This window comes from Leucopleurus acutus (genome assembly GCF_964270905.1).
Source record: "Leucopleurus acutus genome assembly, chromosome: 2".
NCBI classification, from domain to species: Eukaryota; Metazoa; Chordata; class Mammalia; order Artiodactyla; family Delphinidae; genus Leucopleurus; species Leucopleurus acutus.
In genome coordinates, this window is record NC_139143.1 from 26,643,597 (window position 1) to 26,665,976 (window position 22,380).

The following is a 22,380-nucleotide window of genomic DNA, read 5'->3' on the forward strand; positions in this document are numbered from 1 at the left end:
GCCCGTGCACCACAGCAAAGAGTAGCCCCCGCTCGCCACAACTAGAGAAATCCCGTGCGCAGCAACAAAGACCCAACATATCCAAAAATTAAAATAAATAAAAATTTTAAAAGTCTTTGAGACATTCTAAAGAAACTTGTTAACTTTAATGCAGCATTTTCCAAATTTACTGGATCATGGAATCTCCTTTTTCCAATTGTCATCTGTCAGGAATAAATAATGCTTTAATTGACATTTGGAACTTCCCTAACTCAGGAATCCTCACCCACTGGACACAGGTATGATGTGAATGGATTACAGGGGCATCCGAAAATACTGATGCTCTCATTTCTCAGTGTGGCCAGGTCGAGGTTGGGCAGCAAAACGCAACTATTCCAGGGCTTCCTAGCAGGAGGCTCAAAGCAGTACAGGATCTGATGGCAAGCCCCTTGGTCACATAGGTGGCAAGCACAGCAAATGCTATCAGGTACCCACTGCTCCACACTTGCCATGAAGGCGATCTACCACATGGGCTCCTATTTCAGAAGCCAGAAATCAAATGCACCACTGCTTATCACGGACAAGGAATCCATGGAGCCACTGGAATAGTTCGTGTTCCACATGCCCATGGAACATAATATACAATCCAGCGTTGAGACTGAGGAGGCTTGTGGCTCTAAGAAACAGCCCCCAATCCTTATCTTCACATATATTGGCTAATTCTATCCCTGTACAGCTGATGGGCCCTTTTAGTATCAGCCAAGCCTGCATCATGGCTCTAACAACACATACATGTTATATAAATTAAATCTTCACCATTATTTTTAAATAACTGATATGAGAAAGTTCAACTGGATTAAAAAACCATTTGCATTATATCACAAAATTTTTTAAGTTATATTTATTAATTAAAGGAGGAGTTTTTGACAGAAACAAACTCACAGACATAGAGAACAAACTAGTAACTAGTGGTTATCAGTGGGGAGAGGGAAAAGGTGAGGGGTGAGACAGGGCTATGAGATTGAGAGACACAAACTACTATGTATAAAATAAATAAGCAACAAGGATATATTATACAGCACAGGGAAATATGCCATTATTTTGTAATAACTTTAAATGGAGTATAATCCATAAACACTGAATCACTATGTTGTACACCTGAAACTAATGTAATATTTTAAATCAACTACACTTCAATTTAAAAAGGATACATTTTTGAGATTATAAATATAATTTCAACTGTTTTAAATTTTTTAGTGGTTGAGAAAAATACTTTTACATTTTTACATAAAGTTTCCCATTGGTAATAAACTATCAAAAATTGAGGAGCGGGCTTCCCTGGTGGCGCAGTGGTTGAGAATCTGCCTGCTAATGCAGGGGACACGGGTTCGAGCCCTGGTCTGGGAAGATCCCACATGCCGCAGAGCAACTAGGCCCGTGAGCCACAACTACTGAGCCTGTGCATCTGGAGCCTGTGCGCCGCAACAAGAGAGGCCGCGATAGTGAGAGGCCCGTGCACCACGATGAAGAGTGGCCCCCGCTTGCCACAACTAGAGAAAGCCCTCACACAGAAACAAAGACCCAACACAGCAAAAATAAATAAATTAATTAATAAACTCCTACCCCCAACATCTTCTTAAAAAAAAAAAAATTGAGGAGCTTGGGCTTCCTTGGTGGCGCAGTGGTTGAGAGTCCGCCTGCCGATGTAGGGGACACGGGTTTGTGCCCTGGTCCGGGAGGATCCCACATGCCGCGGAGCGGCTGGGCCCGTAAGCCATTGCCGCTGGGCCTGCGTGTCCGGAGCCTGTGCTCCGCAACGGGAGAGGCCACAACAGTGAGAGGCCCGCATACCAAAAAAAAAAAAAAAAATTGAGGAGCTTATATTTAAAAATCTGATCAGGAATTGAAAACAGTCATCCCTCGAATCCACAGGGAGATTGGTTCCAGGACCCACGATACCAAAATCCGAGGACACTCAAGTTCCTTATATAAAATGGCATAGTATTTGCATATAACCTACACACATCCTCCCATATATGCTAAATCACCTCTAGATTACTTATAATATCTAATACAATGTAAATGCTATATAAGTAGTTGCTGGGCACACTGCAAATTCAAGTTTGAATCTGAAATTGAAAGCTTCGTGTTGTAAACATCTCTATACCCATCACCTGTATCAAACTATGACTAATATTTTGCTGTTTTTTGCTTCTTCCCTATGTCTCTGTCTCTAAGTAAATTGCAGACATTACAATTATTCATCCCTAAATACTTCAACACGCATCTCCTAAAAATAAGGACATCCTCCTACGTAACCCCAATATAATTATGACATCCTTAAAAATTAACAAAAATTCACTAAAATCATCTAATATCTATTCAATATATAAATTTCTAAATTGTACCATAATGTCTTTTTTATAGTTATTTTTTCAACTTACACTCTAATTAAAGTTTCTGTACTACATTTGATTTTAATATTTTTTGGTCTCTTTTAAACTACCACAGTCCTTCATCCTTCCCTAGTCTCCTATCCCCCTATGAAATTAGCTTGTGGAAGAGACCAGGCTATGCAATGTCTTATAAAATGTCCTACATTCTGGACTTGTCTGATAGCAGTTCTTGTCTCACCTTCATGTTAAAAAACTACTTCTCCATTAAGTTTCATTCCTTCAGGACATATCACCTGCTACGCCTTCTCACTGCTGTCTTTTACTGATTCTCTGATCACTTTCCTCCAAATTTATCACCCCAACTAATTCAGTTTCCAACAACCCATCCTCAGAGTTCCATTTGATCATCAACACCTTTTGATTCCACTTATTAAATCTTTTAAAATCTGTCTCCCTCCTTCCATTTCCACTGCCACTGCTTAAGTTTAGACCTTCATCACTTCTGAACTGGATTTTAACACAGTCACTTCCTGTCTTTTTGCCTTTAGTCTCCTTTCCCTCCATTCCCATTCCATCCTTCAAACCATAGTCCACATTTTGATAGAATGATCTTTCTAAAACAAAACTTTGCTCATATGACTTCCTGATTTAAAATCTTTCAATGGTTCCCAAGGTCTTTAAAAAAAAAACATTCAGTCTCCTTAATCAGGTACACAAATCCCTTTACAACCTTGCCCCCTTTTTATCACAAAAATGCCATTTCTCAGAATGTTCCCATACAGATTCTCCACCTTGAAAATCTTTGTAGTTTTTCAATTAATATGCTTTTTCATTGTCATTGTGATTGATAGTCTGTCTGTATGGAACAGTCCTCTCCTTTTTCTGGGCTAATTCTACTCATCATTCAAGGCAGTTTAAGAGTAACACACACCTTTCTGAAGGCTACCCTCATCCTCTTTTTCGACTAGGTACCCTCCTATGTAATCATGTAGCATCCATGGATATCTCTATTATAATATTATATCAAACTATGTTGTAATCAGTGGTTTACTTATTTGTCTCCCCTTCCATACTTGTAAACACCTTGAGAACAACTTTGACACTGCCTGGAACATACTAAAATCTCAATAAATGCTTACTAAATAGTTACTCATTGCATGTGAGATAATCCATATCCCATTTGTTATGACAATTCACAATTTCCCTTTTTGGTGTTTTATTGGGTATTAACAGAATTATATTTATTTCCTTCATATAATGAAACTAGGTAACATTTAAGTTTTTTTCTATGTTATAGAACAATTTGTGTAACAAGAGAATTATCTGTTGGGTAAGAAATTGGCAAGGAAAGAATTAAGGTAGTATAACAAAATGACAGACAGTAAAATGCAGTGGTTGACAAATTCAGCAATATATTAAAAGGATAACACATCATGACCAAGTGGGATTTATTCCAGGGAAACAAGATTGGTTCAACATACAAAAATCAATCAAAGTTACATACCACTTTAATAGAATGAAGGCAGAAAAGCCACATGATTAGGACAATTGATATAGAAAAAGCATTTGACAAAATTCAACACCCTTTCATGATAATATTCAGAAAACTAGGAACAGAAGGAAACTTCCTCAACATGATAAAGGCCTTATACGAAAAACCCACAGCTAATATCATTTTCAATGCTGAAAGACAAAGCTTTTCCTGGAAGATCAGGAATAAGACAAAGATGCTCTCTTTTACCTCTTCTATTCAACATAGTATTGGATGTTCTAGCCAGAGGATTTGGGCAAGAAAAAAAAATAAAAGGCATACAAGTTGGAAAGGAAGAAGTAAAATCATCTCCGTTCACAGATGATATAATCTTATATGTAGAAAACCGTGAGTCTGCCAAAAAATCCAAAAAACAAACAAAACCTGATAGAGCTAATAAACACATTCAGCAAAGTTGCAGGATATAAAATCAACACACAAAAATCAGTCACATTTCAATATAAAAATTTCAATACAATAAAAACAAACAATCTGAAAAGGAGTTTTTAAAATTCCATTTGTAATATCACAAAAATATCAACCCCAAAAATACATAAGTTGGACGTCATCAAAATTAAAACTTACGTGAAATCAAAGGACACTACCAAGAGTGAAAAGACAACCCACAGAATGAGAGAAAACATTTGCAAAGCATATATCTGATAAGGAATTAATATCCAGAATATATAAGAACTCCTATAACTAAACAACAGAAAAATCAACCCAATTAAAAAATATGAAAACTTTGAATAGTCATTTCTCAAAAGAAGTTACACAAATGGCTTACTAGTACCTGAAAAAATGCTCAACATCACTAGTCATCAAATGCAAATCAGAACAAGGAGATAATACTTCATGCTCATTAGGATGTCTATTATAAAAACAGAAAATAACAAGTCTTGGTGAGGATGTGGAAAAACTGGAACTGTTGTGTATTGCTGATGGAAGTATAAAATGGTACAGCTAGGGACTTCCCTGGTGGCACAGTGGTTAAGAATCCGCCTGCCAATGCAGGGGACACAGGTTCAATCCCTGGTCCGGGAAGATCCCACATGCCGGAGCAACTAAGCCCGTGCACCACAACTACTGAGCCTACGCTCTAGAGCCCACAAGCCACAACTACTGAAGCCCGCATGCCGCAACTACTGAAGCCCGCATGCCTAGAGCCTGTGCTCTGCAACAAGAGAAGCCACCACAGTGAGAAGCCTATGCACCACAACGAAGAGTAGCCCCCACTCTCCACAACTAGAGAAAGCCCGCGTACAGCCAAAAAAGAAAAAAAAAAGATACAGTTGCTGTTGTGGAAGACAGTACAGTAGTTCCTCAAAAAATTAAAATCTAATTACCATACAACCCAGCAATTCCACTTCTGGGTATACATCCAAAAGAAATGAAAGCAGTGTCTCAGCAGGTATCTGTACACCAATGTTCATAGCAGCATTATCCACAGTAGCCCAAAGGTGTAAACAACCCAAATATCCATTGACAGATAGATGCATAAGTGAAATGTGGCATATATATACAAGTGGAATATCACTCAGTCTTGAAATGAAACTATGACATATGCTACAACATGGATGAACTTTGAAGATGTTATGCTACGTGATATAAGCCAGATCCAAAAGAACCAATACTGTATGATTCCAATGATATGAGGAACCCAGAAGAGTCAACTCATAAAAACAGAAAGTAGAATGGTAGTTGCCCGGAGCTGGGAGGAATGGAGAGTTACTGTCAAATGGGTACAAAGTTTTTGCTTGGAATGATGAAAAGTTCTGGAAATGGAGAGTGGTGATAGTTGCACAGCACTCTGAATGTACTTAATGTCACTGAATTGTGCATTTTTAAATGGTTAGGACGGTTTTTAAAAAAATCCTAAAAATCAAAGTTAGAAAGAAAAAAGAAGCAACCATTCTAACGAAATTGTTCTAAAATTGATAGTGGTAATGGGTGCACATATCTGTGAATATATTAAAAACAACTGAATTGTATACTTCGAAAGCATGAACTGCATGGTATGTGAATTATATCTTAATAAAGCTGCTATTAAAAAAGATGGAAGGGATATTATAATTCTTACACTCACAGGGAAGATAATTATGTAAGTAAAAACTTCTCTTATTCTAATAAATAATGTGTGTATTTTTTTAAGTTACTAAAATATTAAAAAATATATATATGCCAATTAATGCAACTTTTAACAATTTTGTGAAGGCAGCCCATTTTATTTCTTCCTTCACAATCTAAACTTTTATTTCCTCTTCTTGTATCATTCCATTAGCTAGCTGTCCGTCTATTTGGGCTGCTGTAACAAAGTATCACAGATTTGGTATTTTATAAATAACAGAAGCTTATTTCTCACAATTCTGGAGGCTGAAAGTCTGAAATCAGGGTGTCAGCATGGTTCAGTGAGGGCTCCCTTTCAGGGTGCAGACTTATCATTGTAGCTTCACACGGTGGAAGGTGCTAGGGAGCTCTGTGGGATCTTTTTTATAAAGGCACTAATCCCATACATGAGTGACCTAATCACTTGCCAAAGGCCCCAACTACTAATACTATCACCTTTGGGAGTTAGGATTTCAACATATGAATCTGGTGGGGGACACAAAAATTCAGACCATAGCACTAGCAGTTACAGTATCTTGTTGAAAAGGTATGGTGAGATGGGACATCCTTGCCTTGTTTCTGATCTTACTGGGAAAGCTTCAAGTTTCTCACCATTAAGTCTGATGTTAGCTGTAGATGTTCTTTATCAAGTGGAGGAAGTTCCCCTCTATTCCTAGTTTACTGAGAGTTTTTAACATGAATGGGTGTAGGATTTTGTCAAATGTTTTTTCTGCATCTATTGATATGAATGTGATTGTTCTTTTTTAGTCTGTTGATGTGATGAATTACATTAATTGACTTTTGCATGTTGAAGCGCCTTGCATACCTGGGATAAATCCCACTTGGTTGTGGTGTATAATTCTTTTTATATATTGTTGGATTTGATTTGTTAATATTTTGTTGAGGATTTTCCCATCTATGTCCATGAGAGATATTGGTCTGTAGTTTTCTTCCCTTATGATGTCTTTATCTGGTTTTGGTATTAGGGTAATGCTGACCTCATAGAATGAGTTGAGAAGTATTCCCTCTGTTTCTATTCTCTGAAAGAGATTATAGAGAAGTGGTATAATTTCTTCCTTAAATGTTTGGTAGAATTCACCAGTGAACCCATCTGGGCCTAGTGCTTTCTGTTTTGGGAGGTTATTAATTATTGATTCAATTTCTTTAATAGATATAGGCCCATTCAGATTGTCTACTTCTTCTTGTCTAAGAGACAAAAAGTAAAACGGTGGTTGTGGGGGCGGGGAGGATTACGGGAGGGATTGGGGGGTGGGCATTGGAGATGGGGAGATATTGTCTAATGGATAAAAGTTTCTGTTCGGTATGACGAAAAAGTTCTGGGGATGGCCAGTCATGATGGCTGCACAGCAATGTGAATGTACTTAATGTCACTGAACTGTATGTACACTTAAAAATGGCTGTGAAAAATTTCATGTTACATATATTTTTGCCACGATAAAAAAAATAATAGCATCATCTTCATAAGTTTGGTTAATGATTCCATTCATTAAAATGTGTAAAGAATTTAGATTAATGCCTGATCCATATTAAGGGCTATATATGTATTAGATACTAATTGTTGTGGTTGAATCTGGGCTTAAAGAAGTTTCTGCTTCAAAATATTGTATCACAGGATCAAGACTTCAAACTGATGAGGCTAACATGAATGAAGTCTTACGGAGGAAAACAATTTATTTAAAACCTTCAAATAGTCTATTATTTAAATAGATTAAAATAAGGCAAGGTTGGCTTTTTTTAATACAATTACTCTGACAGACTCCAACAGTCATATTGGTAGCTGACAATGCTACCTGAAAGAGTAAGCCCAGAGCCCAAGAAGAAAATAGCACCTATGGTATTTCAAAACAAGTAAGAAAAACAGATCTTAAATAGAGTAGACACCACAGTAAATAATACACTTCATTCTAATTTAAATGTCTTTTTGGTTATAAAATTAAAGGGCATACATATTTTAGAGACTAAAATGGGTTTAACAATTCTAATACTCCTTCTGAATACTATTATCCAAGGTTCCAGGTAGTTAAGCCAACCAACAAGCTGAAATGAAAGCATCACTTTCCCTTTCTTGCCCTTTTCTGACTAGTGATCTTTTTTTTTTTAAGTATCCCTGACTTCTTTTATTTATTTAGATTCTTCATCTTGAAAATAAAAAAGCCAGACTATGTATATTACTGCCAAAATATAAGATCTGGCCTCATCATAAAGGGCTAAAATACCATGGTAACAAGTCAGAAAGCTATTAAACTATTTTCATGTTAACAGCCTAATGGAAGCTTTAAAAAGTTTTACTGTTGTCAGAAAAAATATATTTAAACTATTCAAATTAAATGAAAGTACAACAATGTGTCTTTGCAACAATGGATGTGAATGTTTGCCAAAAATATTTGGCAACTTACATTGTTCAAATCAGTATTTCAAAACAACAATGGAAATAATGTCTCTGATTTTAAAATATTTTATGGAAAAATAACTTTTATCAGGAAAAAATCTTTAGGATTATTAGAATATAACAAATGAGGTACTCAAGGAAATGATTGTTTTAAGAAATAGATTTTTTTACCTATAAGTTTATTAAAATTAAATGTAATGTGATCAAGTGTGTTATCACGAATTTTTAAAAATATCTTGGTAATCAAAGTACTTCTCTCTAAAATTTGTGTATATGTAACATTATTGTAAGTTGGTACTAATTTAACTTAAGTTGGCCCATCATGTGTTCATTAGTTATTAACACACCAGATTAAGATTTTAGGCAAATTTTTGAGAAACTTCCATGAAGTGTTTGGCTGATGACATATTTAGGTCATTAGAGAAAAAAAAATCAATTAAAAACCTCAGAATGGGGGCTTCCCTGGTGGCGCAGTGGTTGAGAATCCGTCCGCCTGCCGATGCAGGGGACGCGGGTTCGTGCCCCGGTCCGGGAGGATCCCGCGTGCCGCGGAGCGGCTGGGCCCGTGGGCCGTGGCCGCTGGGCCTGCGCGTCCGGAGCCTGTGCTCTGCAGCGGGAGAGGCCGCAACAGCGGGAGGCCCGTGTACCGAAAAAAAAAAAAAAACCTCAGAATGTAGAATGGAAAGAAAATTTAGAAGTCATGCAGCCCTTTCAACTAATGGGAAAATTCCCTCTGAAATGTGTTTATGTTGTCATGGATCAGGGTTTATTGCTCTCTACTGTCGACTAATCACTTATTTTTGGCTTTGTTTTTAAGAAGCATTGCATTGACCAAGGCTACCATTAATGAAAAATGTGTTTATGTAGGTCTTAAAAAAGAAACAAAAAAAAGATCCATACAGTCCTCCTTCATAAGGCACAAAGTCTCATTTAAACTTAACTCTTTATTAGTCATATCAATAGAAAAGTAAAGTCATAATTCATAAATGTGCTCTGGAAATAACAAATCTCTTGCTATGGAATATGTTTAAACTATAACTTTAACATATGTCAAAAAATGCTTGGGAATTCCCTGGCAGTCCAGTGGTTAGCACTTGGCACTTTCACTGTCGTGGCCCAGGTTTGATCCCTGGTTGAGAACTAAGATCCCCTGTGTGGCACAGCCAGGAAAAAAAAAAAAAAAAAAAAAGCTTGGTTGATAATCCAAGTAATTCTGTCTATTTAATTCATGGTTACATCTAATTCAATATCATAAACGTTATCTCAAAAATTAAATAAAGCTAAAATATAATATGTAACTTTTCAGTGAGGTATATGCAATTTTGTGAAGCTTGGGGAAAATATTAGCAAGAATATATTTAATTTCACAGAAATGTCATGTTCAGCAGGTGTTCTAAAAAATGTTACTTTTTATAGATTGCCCATTTAGCAAAATATGGAATGACCATATGTGGAAATAAGCAGTTTTACAAGACGGTCAGATGATGAAATAATATCAGAAATACTAGTTAACAAGAACATTTTTATAACAGAACAACTGTAATATATGTCAGAGTATCTTATGTATTTTTAAATATATTGTATACTGATGGAAGGTTTATCTATTTTGATAAAATAAGAAGCTTAGCAGTATTTTTAAGAGTGTCAACAAACAGGAATACTTTTTTCAATTGTTGTGTACCCTCCATTTCCCATGAATTCTTAATACTAATTAACTGTGCTTTTAAAAATCATATCCTTGCTCTTCCCACCATCTTTCCATGCCGCCATAATGGTGCGTATGAATGTCCTGACTGATGCTCTCAAGAGTATCGACAATGCCGAAAAGAGAGGCAAACAACAGGTTCTTATTAGGTCATGCTCCAAAGTCATCGTCAGGTTTCTAACTGTGATGATGAAGCATGGTTACATTGGCGAATTTGAAATCATCGATGATCACAGGGCTGGGAAAATTGTTGTGAACCTCACAGGCAGGCTAAGTGTGATCAGCCCCAGGTTTGATGTGCAACTCAAAGATCTAGAAAAATGGCAGAATAACCTGCTCCCATCCCGTCAGTTTGGTTTCAGTGTACTGACAACCTCAGCTGGCATCATGGACCATGAAGAAGCAAGACGAAAACACACAGGAGGGAAAATCCTTGGATTCTTTTTCTAGGGATGTAATACATACATGCAAATAAAATGCCTCAGAGAACAACAATAACAAAAAATCATATCCTTTATGTTAACTTTGGTCAATTATTTTTCTCTTCCTTAAAAAGTAATTCAAAGTAACAAGAAACAAAATTGTACTACAGTTTCAGAAAAGAAACTAAAAAGCATAAGGAAAAGTTCAAGTTTTTGCTCCTTTACTTCCTTATAATTGGATGTAACTAGAAGAGAGATTGCAAGGTGGGGACAAACTCGACATTATTAAGGGTCGTTTTTACTAAGACGTACTAAAGGAAGTTGGATTTTATTCTAAGGGCAATAGGTATCAAGTTAGGATTTATAAAGTACGGAGTATCAGACTAGATTTATAATCAAGGAAGATCACTCTTGCTGCTAGAAGGAAAACTCAACTGGAAGCAAATAAATGGTTAGAAGATTCACACAGTGATCCAGAGAATAGATGATGAATGTATCCTCACTGCACCCTATGTTTCCCCAAAACTTTGTAATTGTTTGACTGTTCCCCCCCGCCCCCGCCGCCCCGGGATGCTGACCCCCATTAGACTGTAAATTCAGTAGAGTCAGAGGCTTCATCTGTTCTCATCACGTTTATAACCCCAGGCCATAGTACAAAGCAGACACATAGTGGATACTTAGTGCTCAATAAAAGTTGTTATATGAATGATTAGATGATTAAAAAAAAAAGAATAACCACATAGATGCTAAACTTAATGCAAATACCCAATAAGCATTGCATTCTATAGCTCAGACAAGCTTCTAGCCTTTCTCTCCTAATCACCTGTGACTACAGATATACACCACCATATTTAGCCACATTTGAGAACTTAAATACAGCGATTATATAATTCTTGAAAGAATGAAGAAGATGATGGGAAAGAAACAGTAGTTCAGATAATTTCAGATGGTGCTTCCAGAATAAGTTAGTTACTAACTGGAGGCTTAGAGTGAAAAGGGTAAAGGAGAGCCCATGTTTGTTTCATTCATTAGTTTATTCATTTACTCAACAAATATTGGTTGGACATCCCTTATATACTAGGCACTGTATTCATATTTATAAATAATGTAGTCCATACACTCTGGACGCACTACTCAGATCCCATCTTTGCCAAGGTAGTATGTAACCTTGCACAAGTTACTTAACCTCTCTGTGCCCTAGTCCTCAATCTGTACAATGGAGCTAATGAGAGTTACCTATTCCATAGAGCCACCATGGGCATTAAATGCTTTATGTAAAGTGCTGGGCACATAGTAAGCACTCGAAAACATAAGCTATTTTTATTCTGTTACATTGGGAATTTGTAACTTGGGGATTGCCTTTACTTTGTATCCTAAAATGTGAAATATGGAACATTTTAGCTTCATTTGCAGGATGGGTATGGAGAATAGGTTTGAACAAATTTTATACATGTACTATATATCAGATCCAAGGGTTTTATATACATGATTTTATCTAAAAGCTAGAGCTTTGGAATCAGAGAGAACTGGCTTGAATCCACAAGGTCATACTAGCTACAGCAAAGTACCAGATTTCCCTAAGGCTCAGTTTCCTCATATATAAAGTGGGGGCGATGGTGATGATCAAGATGACGATGACGACAACTACCTTGCAACACTGCTGTGAGGATTAAAGGGAACAATGTATATAGAAACTCTGGCACATGAGAGTGCTTCGTAGGTGTGAGCTGCTATAATTATTTCCCACAAAAATCATCTGAATTAGGCATTAATATCCTTATGTAAACGATGATGTTACTGAGGCTTAAAAAAGTTAAATAAGTGACTTGAGGACAAATATCTAGTAAATGAGAAATTAAAGATTCAAGCCTAAGTCTGTATGGCTTCAAAGATTCTATTCTTTTAGCTACATTACTCTTCTTCTCATTGCTTTTAAAAACTTGCTTAGGTTACAAATAAATATTATCATATACAAGAGTTGGCATTTAAGATTGATATATCTGTAATTCTGCATAATAGGAAGCTTTGAATCTTTGAAATTTTTTATGTGTAAGTTTTATAATGCTTGTAAGAGGTGTAAAAAAAGACAACAAATTGTATAATTTTACATTAATATATGGCACAATGAAATAGGACTTAGGGGTCCTAAGTTTTTGTTTCCTACTGAAGATAACTGTTCCAACTGTGACCAGTTTTATAGCCTATTTTTTTAACATCTTTATTGGAGTATAATCGCTTTACAATGGTGTGTTAGTTTCTGCTTTATAACAAAGTGAATCAGCTATACATATACATATATCCCCATATCCCCTCCCTCTTGCGTCTCCTTCCCACCCTCCCTATCCCACCCCTCTAGGTGGTCACAAAGCACCAAGCTGCTCTCCCTGTGCTATGTGGCTGCTTCTTGCTATCTATTTTACATCCGGTAGTATATATAAGTCCATGCCACTCTCTCACTTCCTCTCAGCTTACCCTTCCCCCTCCCCATGTCCTCAAGTCCATTCTCTATGTCTGTGTCTTTACTTCTGTCCTGCCCCTACATTCTTCAGAACCTTTTTTATTTTTTTAGATTCCATATATATGTGTTAGCATACGGTATTTGTTTTTCTCCTTCTGACTTACTTCACTCTGTATGACAAACTCTCGGTCCATCCATCTCACTACAAATAACTCAATTACGTTTCCTTTTATTGCTGAGTAACATTCCATTGTATATATGTGGCACATCTTCGTTACCCATTCATCTGTCCATGGAAACTTAGGCTGCTTCCATGTCCTGGCTGTTGTAAGTAGGGCTGCAATGAACATTGTGGTACATGACTCTTTTGGTTTTCTCAGGATATATGCCCAGTAGTGGGATTGCTGGGTCGTATGGTAGTTTTAGCTTCAGTTTTTTAGGAACCTCCATACTGTTCTCCATAGTGGCTGTATCAATTTACATTACCAACAACAGTGCAAGAGGGTTTCCTTTTCTCCACACCCTCTCTAGCTTTATTGTTTTAGATTTTTTGATGATGACCATTCTGACTGGTGTGACACCTCATTGTAGTTTTGATTTGCATTTCTCTAATGATTACTGATGTTGAGGATCCTTTCATGTGTTTGTTGGCAATCTGTATATCTTCTTTAGAAAATGTCTATTTAGGTCTTCTGCCCATTTTTGGATTGGGTTGTTTGTTTTTTTGATATTGAGCTGCATGAGCTGCTTGTAAATTTTGGAGATTAATCCTTTGTCAGTTGCTTCATTTGCAAATATTTTCTCCCATTCTGAGGGTTGTCTTTTCGTCTTGTTTATGGTTTCCTTTGCTGTGCAAAAGCTTGTAAGTTTCATTAGGTCCCACTGTTTGTTTTTGTTTCTATTTCTCTAGGAGGTGGGTCAAAAAGGATCTTGCTGTGATTTACGTCATAGTGTTCTGCCTATGTTTTCCTCTAAGAGTTTTATAGTGTCTGGCTTTACATTTAGGTCTTTAATCCATTTTGAGTTTATTTTTGTGTATGGTGTTCGGGAGTGTTGTAATTTCATTCTTCTACATGCAGCTGTCCAGTTTTCCCAGCACCACTTAATGAAGAGGCTGTCTTTTCTCCGTTGTATATTCTTGCCACCTTTATCAAAAATAAGGTGACCCTATGTGCATGGGTTGATCTCTGGGCTTTCTATCCTGTTCCACTGATCAATATTTCTGCTTTTATGCGGGTACTTTACTGCCTTGATTACTGTAGCTCTGTAGTATAGTCTGAAGACTGGGAGCCTGATTCCTCCAGCTCCATTTTTTATCTCAAGACTGCTTTGGCTATTCTGGGCCTTTTGTGTTTCCATACAAATTGTGAAATTTTTTGTTCTAGTTCTGTGAAAAATGCCATTGGTAGTTTCATAGGGATTGCATTTAATCTGTAGATTGCTTTGGGTAGTATAGTCATTTTCACAATGTTAATTCTTCCAATCCAAGAACATGGTATATCTCTCCATCTGTTTGTATCATCTTTAATTTCTTTCATCAGTGTCTTATAGTTTTCTGCATACAGGTCTTTTGTCTCCTTAGGTAGGTTTATTCCTAGGTATTTTATTCTTTTTGTTGCACTGGTAAGTGGAAGTGTTTCCTTAATTTCTCTTTCAGATTTTTCATCATTTTTGTATAGGAATGCAAGACATTTCTGTGCATTAATTTTGTTCCTGCTACTTTATCAAATTCATTGATTAGCTCTGGTGGTTTTCTGGTAGCATCTTTAGGAATCTCTATGTATAGTATCATGTCATCTGCAAACAGTGACAGCTTTACTTCTTTTCCAATTTGGATTCATTTTATTACTTTTTCTTCTCTGATTGCTGTGGCTAAAACTTCCAAAACTATGTTGAATAACAGTGGTGAGAGTGGGCAACCTTGTCTTGTTTCTGATCTTAGAGGAAATGGTTTCAGTTTTTCACCATTGAGAATGAAGTTGGCTGTGGGTTTGTCATATATGGTCTTTATTATGTTGAGGTAAGTTTCTTCTATGCCTACTTTCTGAAGGATTTTTTATCATAAATGGCTGTTGAATTTTGTTGAAAGCTTTTTCTGCATCTGTTGAGATGATCATACAGTTTTTCTCCTTCAATTTGTTAATATGGTTTATCACATTGATTCGTTTGAGTATATTGAAGAATCCTTGCATTCCTGGGATAAACCCCACTTGATTATAGTGTATGATCCCTTTAATATGCTGTTGGATTCTGTGTGCTAGTATTTTGTTGAGGATTTTTGCATTTATGTTCATCAGTGATATTGGCCTGTAGTTTTCTTTCTTTATGACATCTTTGTCTGGTTTTGATATCATGATGATGGTGGCCTTGCAGAATGAGTTTGGGAGTGTTCCTCCCTCTGCTATATTTTGGAAGAGTTTGAGAAGGACAGGTGTTAGCTCTTCTCTAAATGTTTGACAATTCGCCTGTGAAGCCATCTGGTCCTGGGCTTTTGTTTGTTGGAAGATTTTTAATCACAGTCTCAATTTCAGTGCTTGTGATTGGTCTGTTCATATTTTCTATTTCTTCCTGGTTCAGTCTTGGAATGTTGTGCTTTTCTAAGAATTTGTCCATTTCTTCCAGGTTGTCCATTTTATTGGCATAGAGTTGCTTGTAGTAATCTCTCATGATCCTTTCTTTTATGCAGTGTCAGTTGTTACTTCTCCTTTTTCATTTCTAATTCTGTTGATTCGAGTCTTCTCCCTTTTTTTCTTGATGAGTTTGCCTAATGGTTTATCAATTTTTTTATCCTCTCAAAGAACCAGCTTTTAGTATTACTGATCTTTGCTATCGTTTCCTTCATTTCTATTTCATTTATTTCTGATCTGATCTTTATGATTTCTTTCCTTCTGCTAATTTTGTTTTTTGTTTGTTCTTCTTTCTCTAATTGCTTTAGGTGTAAGGTTAGGTTGTTTATTTGAGATGTTTCTTGTTTCTTGAGGTAGGAGTATATTGTTATAGACTTCCCTCTTAGAACTGCTTTTGCTGCATCCCATAGGTTTTGGGTCATCATGTTTTCACTGTCATTTGATTCTATGTATTTTTTGTTTTCCTCTTTGATTTCTTCAGTGATCTCTTGGTTATTAAGTAGTATATTAAGTAGTATATTGCCATGGAGGCATATAGCCTCCATGTGTTTGTATTTTTTACAGATTTTTTCCTGTAATTGATATCTAGTCTCATAGCATTGTGGTCAGAAAAGATACTTGATATGATATCAATTTTTTTAAACTTACCAAGGCTTCATTTGTGACCCAAGATATGATCTATCCTGGAGAATGTTCCATGGGCACTTGAGAATAAAGTGTATTCTGTCGTTTTTGGATGGAATGTCCTATAAATATCAATTAAGTCCATCTTGTTTAATGTATCATTTAAAGCTTGTGTTTCCTTATTTATTTTCATTTTGGATTATCTGTCCATTGGTGAAAGCAAGATGTTAAAGTCACCTACTATGATTGTGTTACTGTCGATTTCCCCTTTTATGGCTGTTAGCATTTGCCTTATGTATTCAGGTGCTCCTATGTTGGGTGCATAAATATTTACAATTGTTATATCTTCTTCTTCGATTGATCCCTTGATCATTATGTAGTGTCCTTCTTTGCCTCCTGTAACAGTCTTTATTTTAAAGTCTATTTTGTCTGATATGAGAATTGCTACTCCAGCTTTCTTTTGATTTCCATTTGCATGGAATATCTTTTTCCATCCCCTCACTTTCAGTCTGTATGTGTCCCTAGGTCTGAAGTGGGTCTCCTGTAGATAGCATATATACAGGTCTTGTTTTTGTATCCATTCAGCCAGTCGCTGTCTTTTGGTGGGAGCATTTAATCCATTTACATTTAAGGTAATTATCGATATGTACGTTCCTATTACCATTTTCTTAATTGTTTGCGGTTTGTTATTGTAGGTCTTTTCCTTCTCTTGTGTTTCCTGCCTAGAGAAGTTCCTTTAGCATTTGTTGTAAAGCTGGTTTTGTGGTGCTGAATTCTCTTAGCTTTTGCTTGTCTGTAAAAGTTTTAATTTCTCTGTCGAATCTGAATTAGATCCTAGCTGGGTAGAGTAATCTTGGTTGTAGGTTTTTCCCTTTCATCACTTTAAATATGTCCTGCCACTCCCTTCTGGCTTGCAGAGTTTCTGCTGAACGATCAGCTGCTAACCTTATGGGGATTCCCTTGTATGTTATTTGTTGTTTTTCCCTTGCTGCTTTTAATATTTTTTCTTCATGTTTAAGTTTTGATAGTTTGATTAATATGTGTTTTGGCTTGTTTCTCCTTGGATTTATCCTGTATGGGACTCTGCACTTTCTGGACTTGATTAACTATTTCCTTTCCCATATTAGGGAAGTTTTCAACCATAATCTCTTCAAATATTTTCTCAGTCCCTTTCTTTTTCTTTTCTTCTTCTGGGACCAGTATAATTCGAATGTTGGTGCATTTAATGTTGTCCCAGAAGTCTCTGAGACTGTCCTCAATACTTTTCATTCTTTTTTCTTTATCCTGCTCTGTGGTAGCTATTTCCACCATTTTATCTTCCAGTCACTTATCCATTCTTCTGCCTCAGTTATTCTGCTATTGATTACTTTGAGAGTATTTTTAATTTCATTTATTGTGCTGTTCATCATTGTTTGTTTGCTCTTTAGTTCTTCTAGGTTCTTGTTAAACGTTTCTTGTATTTTCTCCATTCTATTTCCAAGATTTTGGATCATCTTCACTGTCATTACTCTGAATTCTGCTTCAGGTAGACTGCCTATTTCCTCTTCATTGTTTGGTCTAGTGGGTTTTTACCTTGCTCCTTCATCTGCTGTGTGTTTCTCTGTCTTCTCATTTTGCTTAACTTACTGTGTTTGGGGTCTCCTTTACACAGGCTGCAGGTTCATAGTTCCCTTTGTTTTTGGTGTCTGCCCCCAGGAGCTAAAGTTGGTTTTTGTGGGTTGTATAGGCTTCGTGGTGGAGGGGACTAGTTCCTGTGTTCTGATGGATGAGGCTGGATCTTGTCTTTCTGGTGGGCAGGACTACATCCAGTGGTGTGCTTTGGGGTGTCTGTGACTTTTTTATGATTTTAGGCAGCCTCTCTGCTAATGGGTGGGGTTGTGTTCCTGTCTTGCTAGTTGTTTGGCATAGGGTGTCCAGCACTGTAGCTTGCTGGTCGTTGAGTGGAGCTGGGTCTTAGCGTTGAGATGGAGATCTCTGGGAAAGGTTTTGCCATTGGATATTATGGGGAGCCAAGAGGTCTCTGGTGGACCAATGTCCTGAACTTGGCTCTCTCACCTCAGAGGCACAGGCCTGACACCTGGCCTGAACACCAAGACCCTGTCAGCCACACGGCTCATAAGAAAAGGGAGAAAGGAAGCAAGGGAGGGAGGGAGGGAGGGAGGGAGAAAATAAAATAAAGTTATTAAAATAAAAATTTTTTAAAGTATTAATAATAGAAAAATTAAAAAAAAGAAAGAAGGAAGACAGCAACCAAACCAAAAAACAAATCCACCAATGATAACAAGCACTAAAAACTATACTTAAGGGCTTCTCTAGTGGCGCAGTGGTTGAGAGTCCGCCTGCCGATGCAGGGGACACGGGTTCATGCCCCAGTCTGGGAAGAGCCCACATGCCGCGGAGTGGCTGGGCCCGTGAGCCATGGACACTGAGCCTGAGCGTCTGGAGCCTGTGCTCCGTAACGGGAGAGACCACAACAGTGAGAGGCCCGTGTACCAAAAAAAGAAAAGAAAAAAAAAACTATACTTAAAAAAACCAAAAAAACAGACAGTCAGAACCCTAAGACAAATGGTAAAAGCAAAGCTGTACAGACAAAATCACACAAAGAAGCATACACATACACACTCACAAAAAGAGAAAAAGGAAAAAAATATATATATATATATATAAAAAAGGAAGAGAGCAACCAAATCAATAAACAAATCTGACCATGATAATAAACTCTAAATACTAAACTAAGATAAACATAAAACCAGGAACCAATTACATGCAGAAAGCAAACCCCAAGTCTACAGTTGCTCCCAAAGTCCACCGTCTCTATTCTGGGGTGATTCATTGTCTATTCAGGTATTCCACAGTTGCAGGGTACATCAAGTTGACTGTGGAGATTTAATCTGCTGCTCCTGAGGCTGTTGGGAGAGATCTCCCTTTCTCTTCTTTGTTTGCACAGCTCCTGGGGTTCAGCATTGGATTTGTCCCCGCCTCTGCTTGTAGGTCATCTGAGGGTGTCTGTTCCCGCCCAAACAGGACGGGGTTAAAGGAGCAGCTGATTAGGGGGCTCTGGTTCACTCCGGCCGCGGGGGAGGGAGGGGTACAGAAAGTGGGGCAAGTCTGCGGTGGCAGAGGCCAGCGTTACGTTGCAACAGCCTGAGGCACACCGTGTATTCTCCCGGCGAAGTTGTCCCTGGATCACAGGACCCTGGCAGTGGCAGGCTGCACAGGTTCCCAGGAGGGGAGGTGTGGATAGTGACGTGTGCTTGCACAAAGGCTTCTTGATGGCTGCAGCAGCAGCCCTAGCATTTCATGCCCATCTCTGGTGTCCGCGCTGATAGCCGCAGCTCGCGCCCGTCTCTGGAGCTCGTTTAGGCGGTGCTCTGAATCCCCTCTCATCGCGCACCCCGAAATAATTGTCTCCTGCCTCTTAGGCAGTTCCAGACTTTTTCCTGGACTCCCTCCTGGCTAGCTGTGGTGCACTAGCCCCCATTCAGGCTGTGCTCACACAGCCAACCCCAGTCCCCTCCCTGGGATCTGACCTCCGAAGCTCAAGCCTCAGCACCCAGCCCCCACCTGCCCCAGCGGATGAGCAGACTAGCCTCTTGGACTGGTGAGTGCTGGTCAGCACCGATCCTCTGTGCAGGAATCTCTCCACTTTGCCCTCTGCACCCCTGTTGCTGCACTCTCCTCCATCGCTCCGAAGCTCCTGCCATCTGCCACCCGCAGTCTCTGCCCACAAAGGGGCTTCCTAGTGTGTGGAAACTTTTCCTCCATAGCTCCCTCCCAGAGGTGCAGGTCCCATCCCTATTCTTTTGTCTCTGTTTTTTTCTTTTTTCTTTTGCCCTACCCAGGTAAATGGGGAGTTTCTTGCCTTTTGGGAGGTCTGAGGTCTTCTGCCAGCATTCAGTAGGTGTTCTGTAGGAGTTGTTCCACATGTAGATGTATTTCTGATGTATTTGTGGGGAGGAAGGTGATCTCCACGTCTTACTCTTCTGTCATCTTGAAGGTCTCCTCCCTCTCTACTCCTTTAGATCCCTTTCTTAGATCCCAGGTATTTTTTTCAAATCAAATCTGAGAAAGGATCATACTTCCAAATAACATTCAATGAATACTGAATGAAAGATGACCTTGGAGAAGACATAGGGTAATGGGGTGAAAGCTGGATTGTTAAGGGTGAGACAGTAAATGGAGAAAATGAGAAGTGATATTTCTTAAACTGATTGAAAGCTGGCATTAAGTATAGCTGTTTCTTTTACAATTTTAGCAAGGATAAAGAGGAAACACACACAACTGAAAGGTTGGCAGGACTAAGAGAAGAAAATATTTAGAGATTTGAGAATGCTTGTGGGCAAAAAAGGAAGAAACCAGTAAAGACAGAAATATGAACATATAGGTTCTTATTGCCTGCAATCTCGTACTTTCAACTTCATCCTTCATATGGTTAAAGTGGTGGTGTGCATAATTTGCATATCTGATTACAACACTTCCAGCTTAAGACCCTTCAGAATCTCCCCATCGCCTACAAGATAAAGTCAAAGATCCTTAGCAATACATAGGAAAATCTGTCTGATCTAGTGAGCTATTCCTGTCTTGCTCTTAACGTCATATGCAGTGATTCTCAAGGGTGAGAAAACCAGTACCATGCCAATTATATGAGAACATACACCTAAAAGCTTACTGCAAATATGTAGCTATAAGCTCTGGCCTGGAAATTCTGATTCAGTATCCTGGGTAGGGCCAGGAATCCGTATTTTTACAAAGTACCGGAAGGGATTCTGATGAGCAGCCAAGTTTGGTTAATATAACATGGTAATTATAAAGGACATCAGACTTTGCATCCAGAAAGACCCCAAAACAAAGCCTTGCTCTACTCTTTATTGGCTAAATGCCCTTGGGTAACTTATTTAGTGTCCCTAAGGACAGAAGATATTTTTCTTTTCTAAAATGGAAGTAAGGACTTCCTGGTGGTGCACTGATTAAGAAGCTGCCTGCCAATGCAGGGGACACGGGTTTGAGCCCTGGTCTGGAAAGATCCCACATGCCGCGGAGCAACTAAGCCTGTGCGCCACAACTACTTAAGCCAGTGTGCCTAGAGCCCGTGCTCTGCAACAAGATAAGCCACCGCAGTAAGAAGCCTGCGCACTGCAACGAAGAGTAGCTCCCTCCTGCTGCAACTAGAGGAAGCCCACATGCAGCAACAAAGACCCAACGCAGCCATAAATAAATAAATAAAATTTTATTTTAAAAATAAAATGGAAGTAATACTCTATCCACAGAATACTGTAAATACTTAGAATATGTATGTAAGCATATGCTAAGTATGCATGTAATAGATGTTAACTGTTAATAATTCTGTTTAACACCTAAGTGCTCAAACCATCCACTTACTCCCCATTTCCTACCTTTGTTCATACTCCTCTCTCTGCCTGGTACTCTGCCCTCATTTTCTTTTCTGCTGACTTCTAGACCTTTAATATGCTGCTCCTGCAATCTCCTCCACCAAGCCTCTATGACACACCCCAAATCTTCCTTCCTTCATTCTCTATGTTGAGCCAAGAACACATCCTCAGTGATTCCATGGCATCCTGTACTTACTTCCTTCTCTTCATTCATTGAGTCCTACTATGTACTAGATGCTGAAGACACAGTGTAGAACAAAACAAACATGCTCATACTCTAATAGAAAATTAGTAGTAAACAAACTACACAAACAATTGTGATTAAATCATTGCACTGCAATCAACTGTTTGTGCCTGTCTTTCCCCCACTAAATACTAAGTCTTTCAAAGCTATATCAAATTCATCTTTATATCTTCTGGCATTCAACAATGTCTGGTATAAAAGAGGTATTAATAAATAATCTTAACTAAAGGGGAGGAAGGCTTAATTAATGAAGGAAGGTCCTGGAGTACCTCATTCATGATGAGATCATGAATACAAATGAGAAAATTAGCCTTGAACAAGAGTAGGAACAGCTCTTCTATTAGGATAACTAAAGGAAGGTGGGAAAGGAGAGTGCTGATGAAAGTGTGTTTATAGGTAGAGGCAACAAGTTAAGAGAGTTCAGGTCTGATGGCTACCATTTTTTAAATACAAGCAAGATCATCTACTGAGAATAAAGAGGCTGAAGT

General features: G+C 38.1%; 2 protein-coding genes across 3 annotated transcripts in view; one reads left to right on the forward strand and one right to left on the reverse strand.

Moving 5' to 3' along the window:
* DRC8 (dynein regulatory complex subunit 8) overlaps positions 1-22,380 on the reverse strand; it is a 128,417-nt gene that overhangs the window by 63,429 nt on the left and 42,608 nt on the right. The window lies entirely within an intron of this gene.
* Positions 10,170-10,608, forward strand: LOC309976289 (small ribosomal subunit protein uS8-like). Its single transcript, XM_082861873.1, has one exon. It carries the CDS (start codon positions 10,194-10,196, stop codon positions 10,575-10,577), a length of 384 nt encoding a protein of 127 aa, XP_082717999.1. The 5' UTR covers positions 10,170-10,193; the 3' UTR covers positions 10,578-10,608.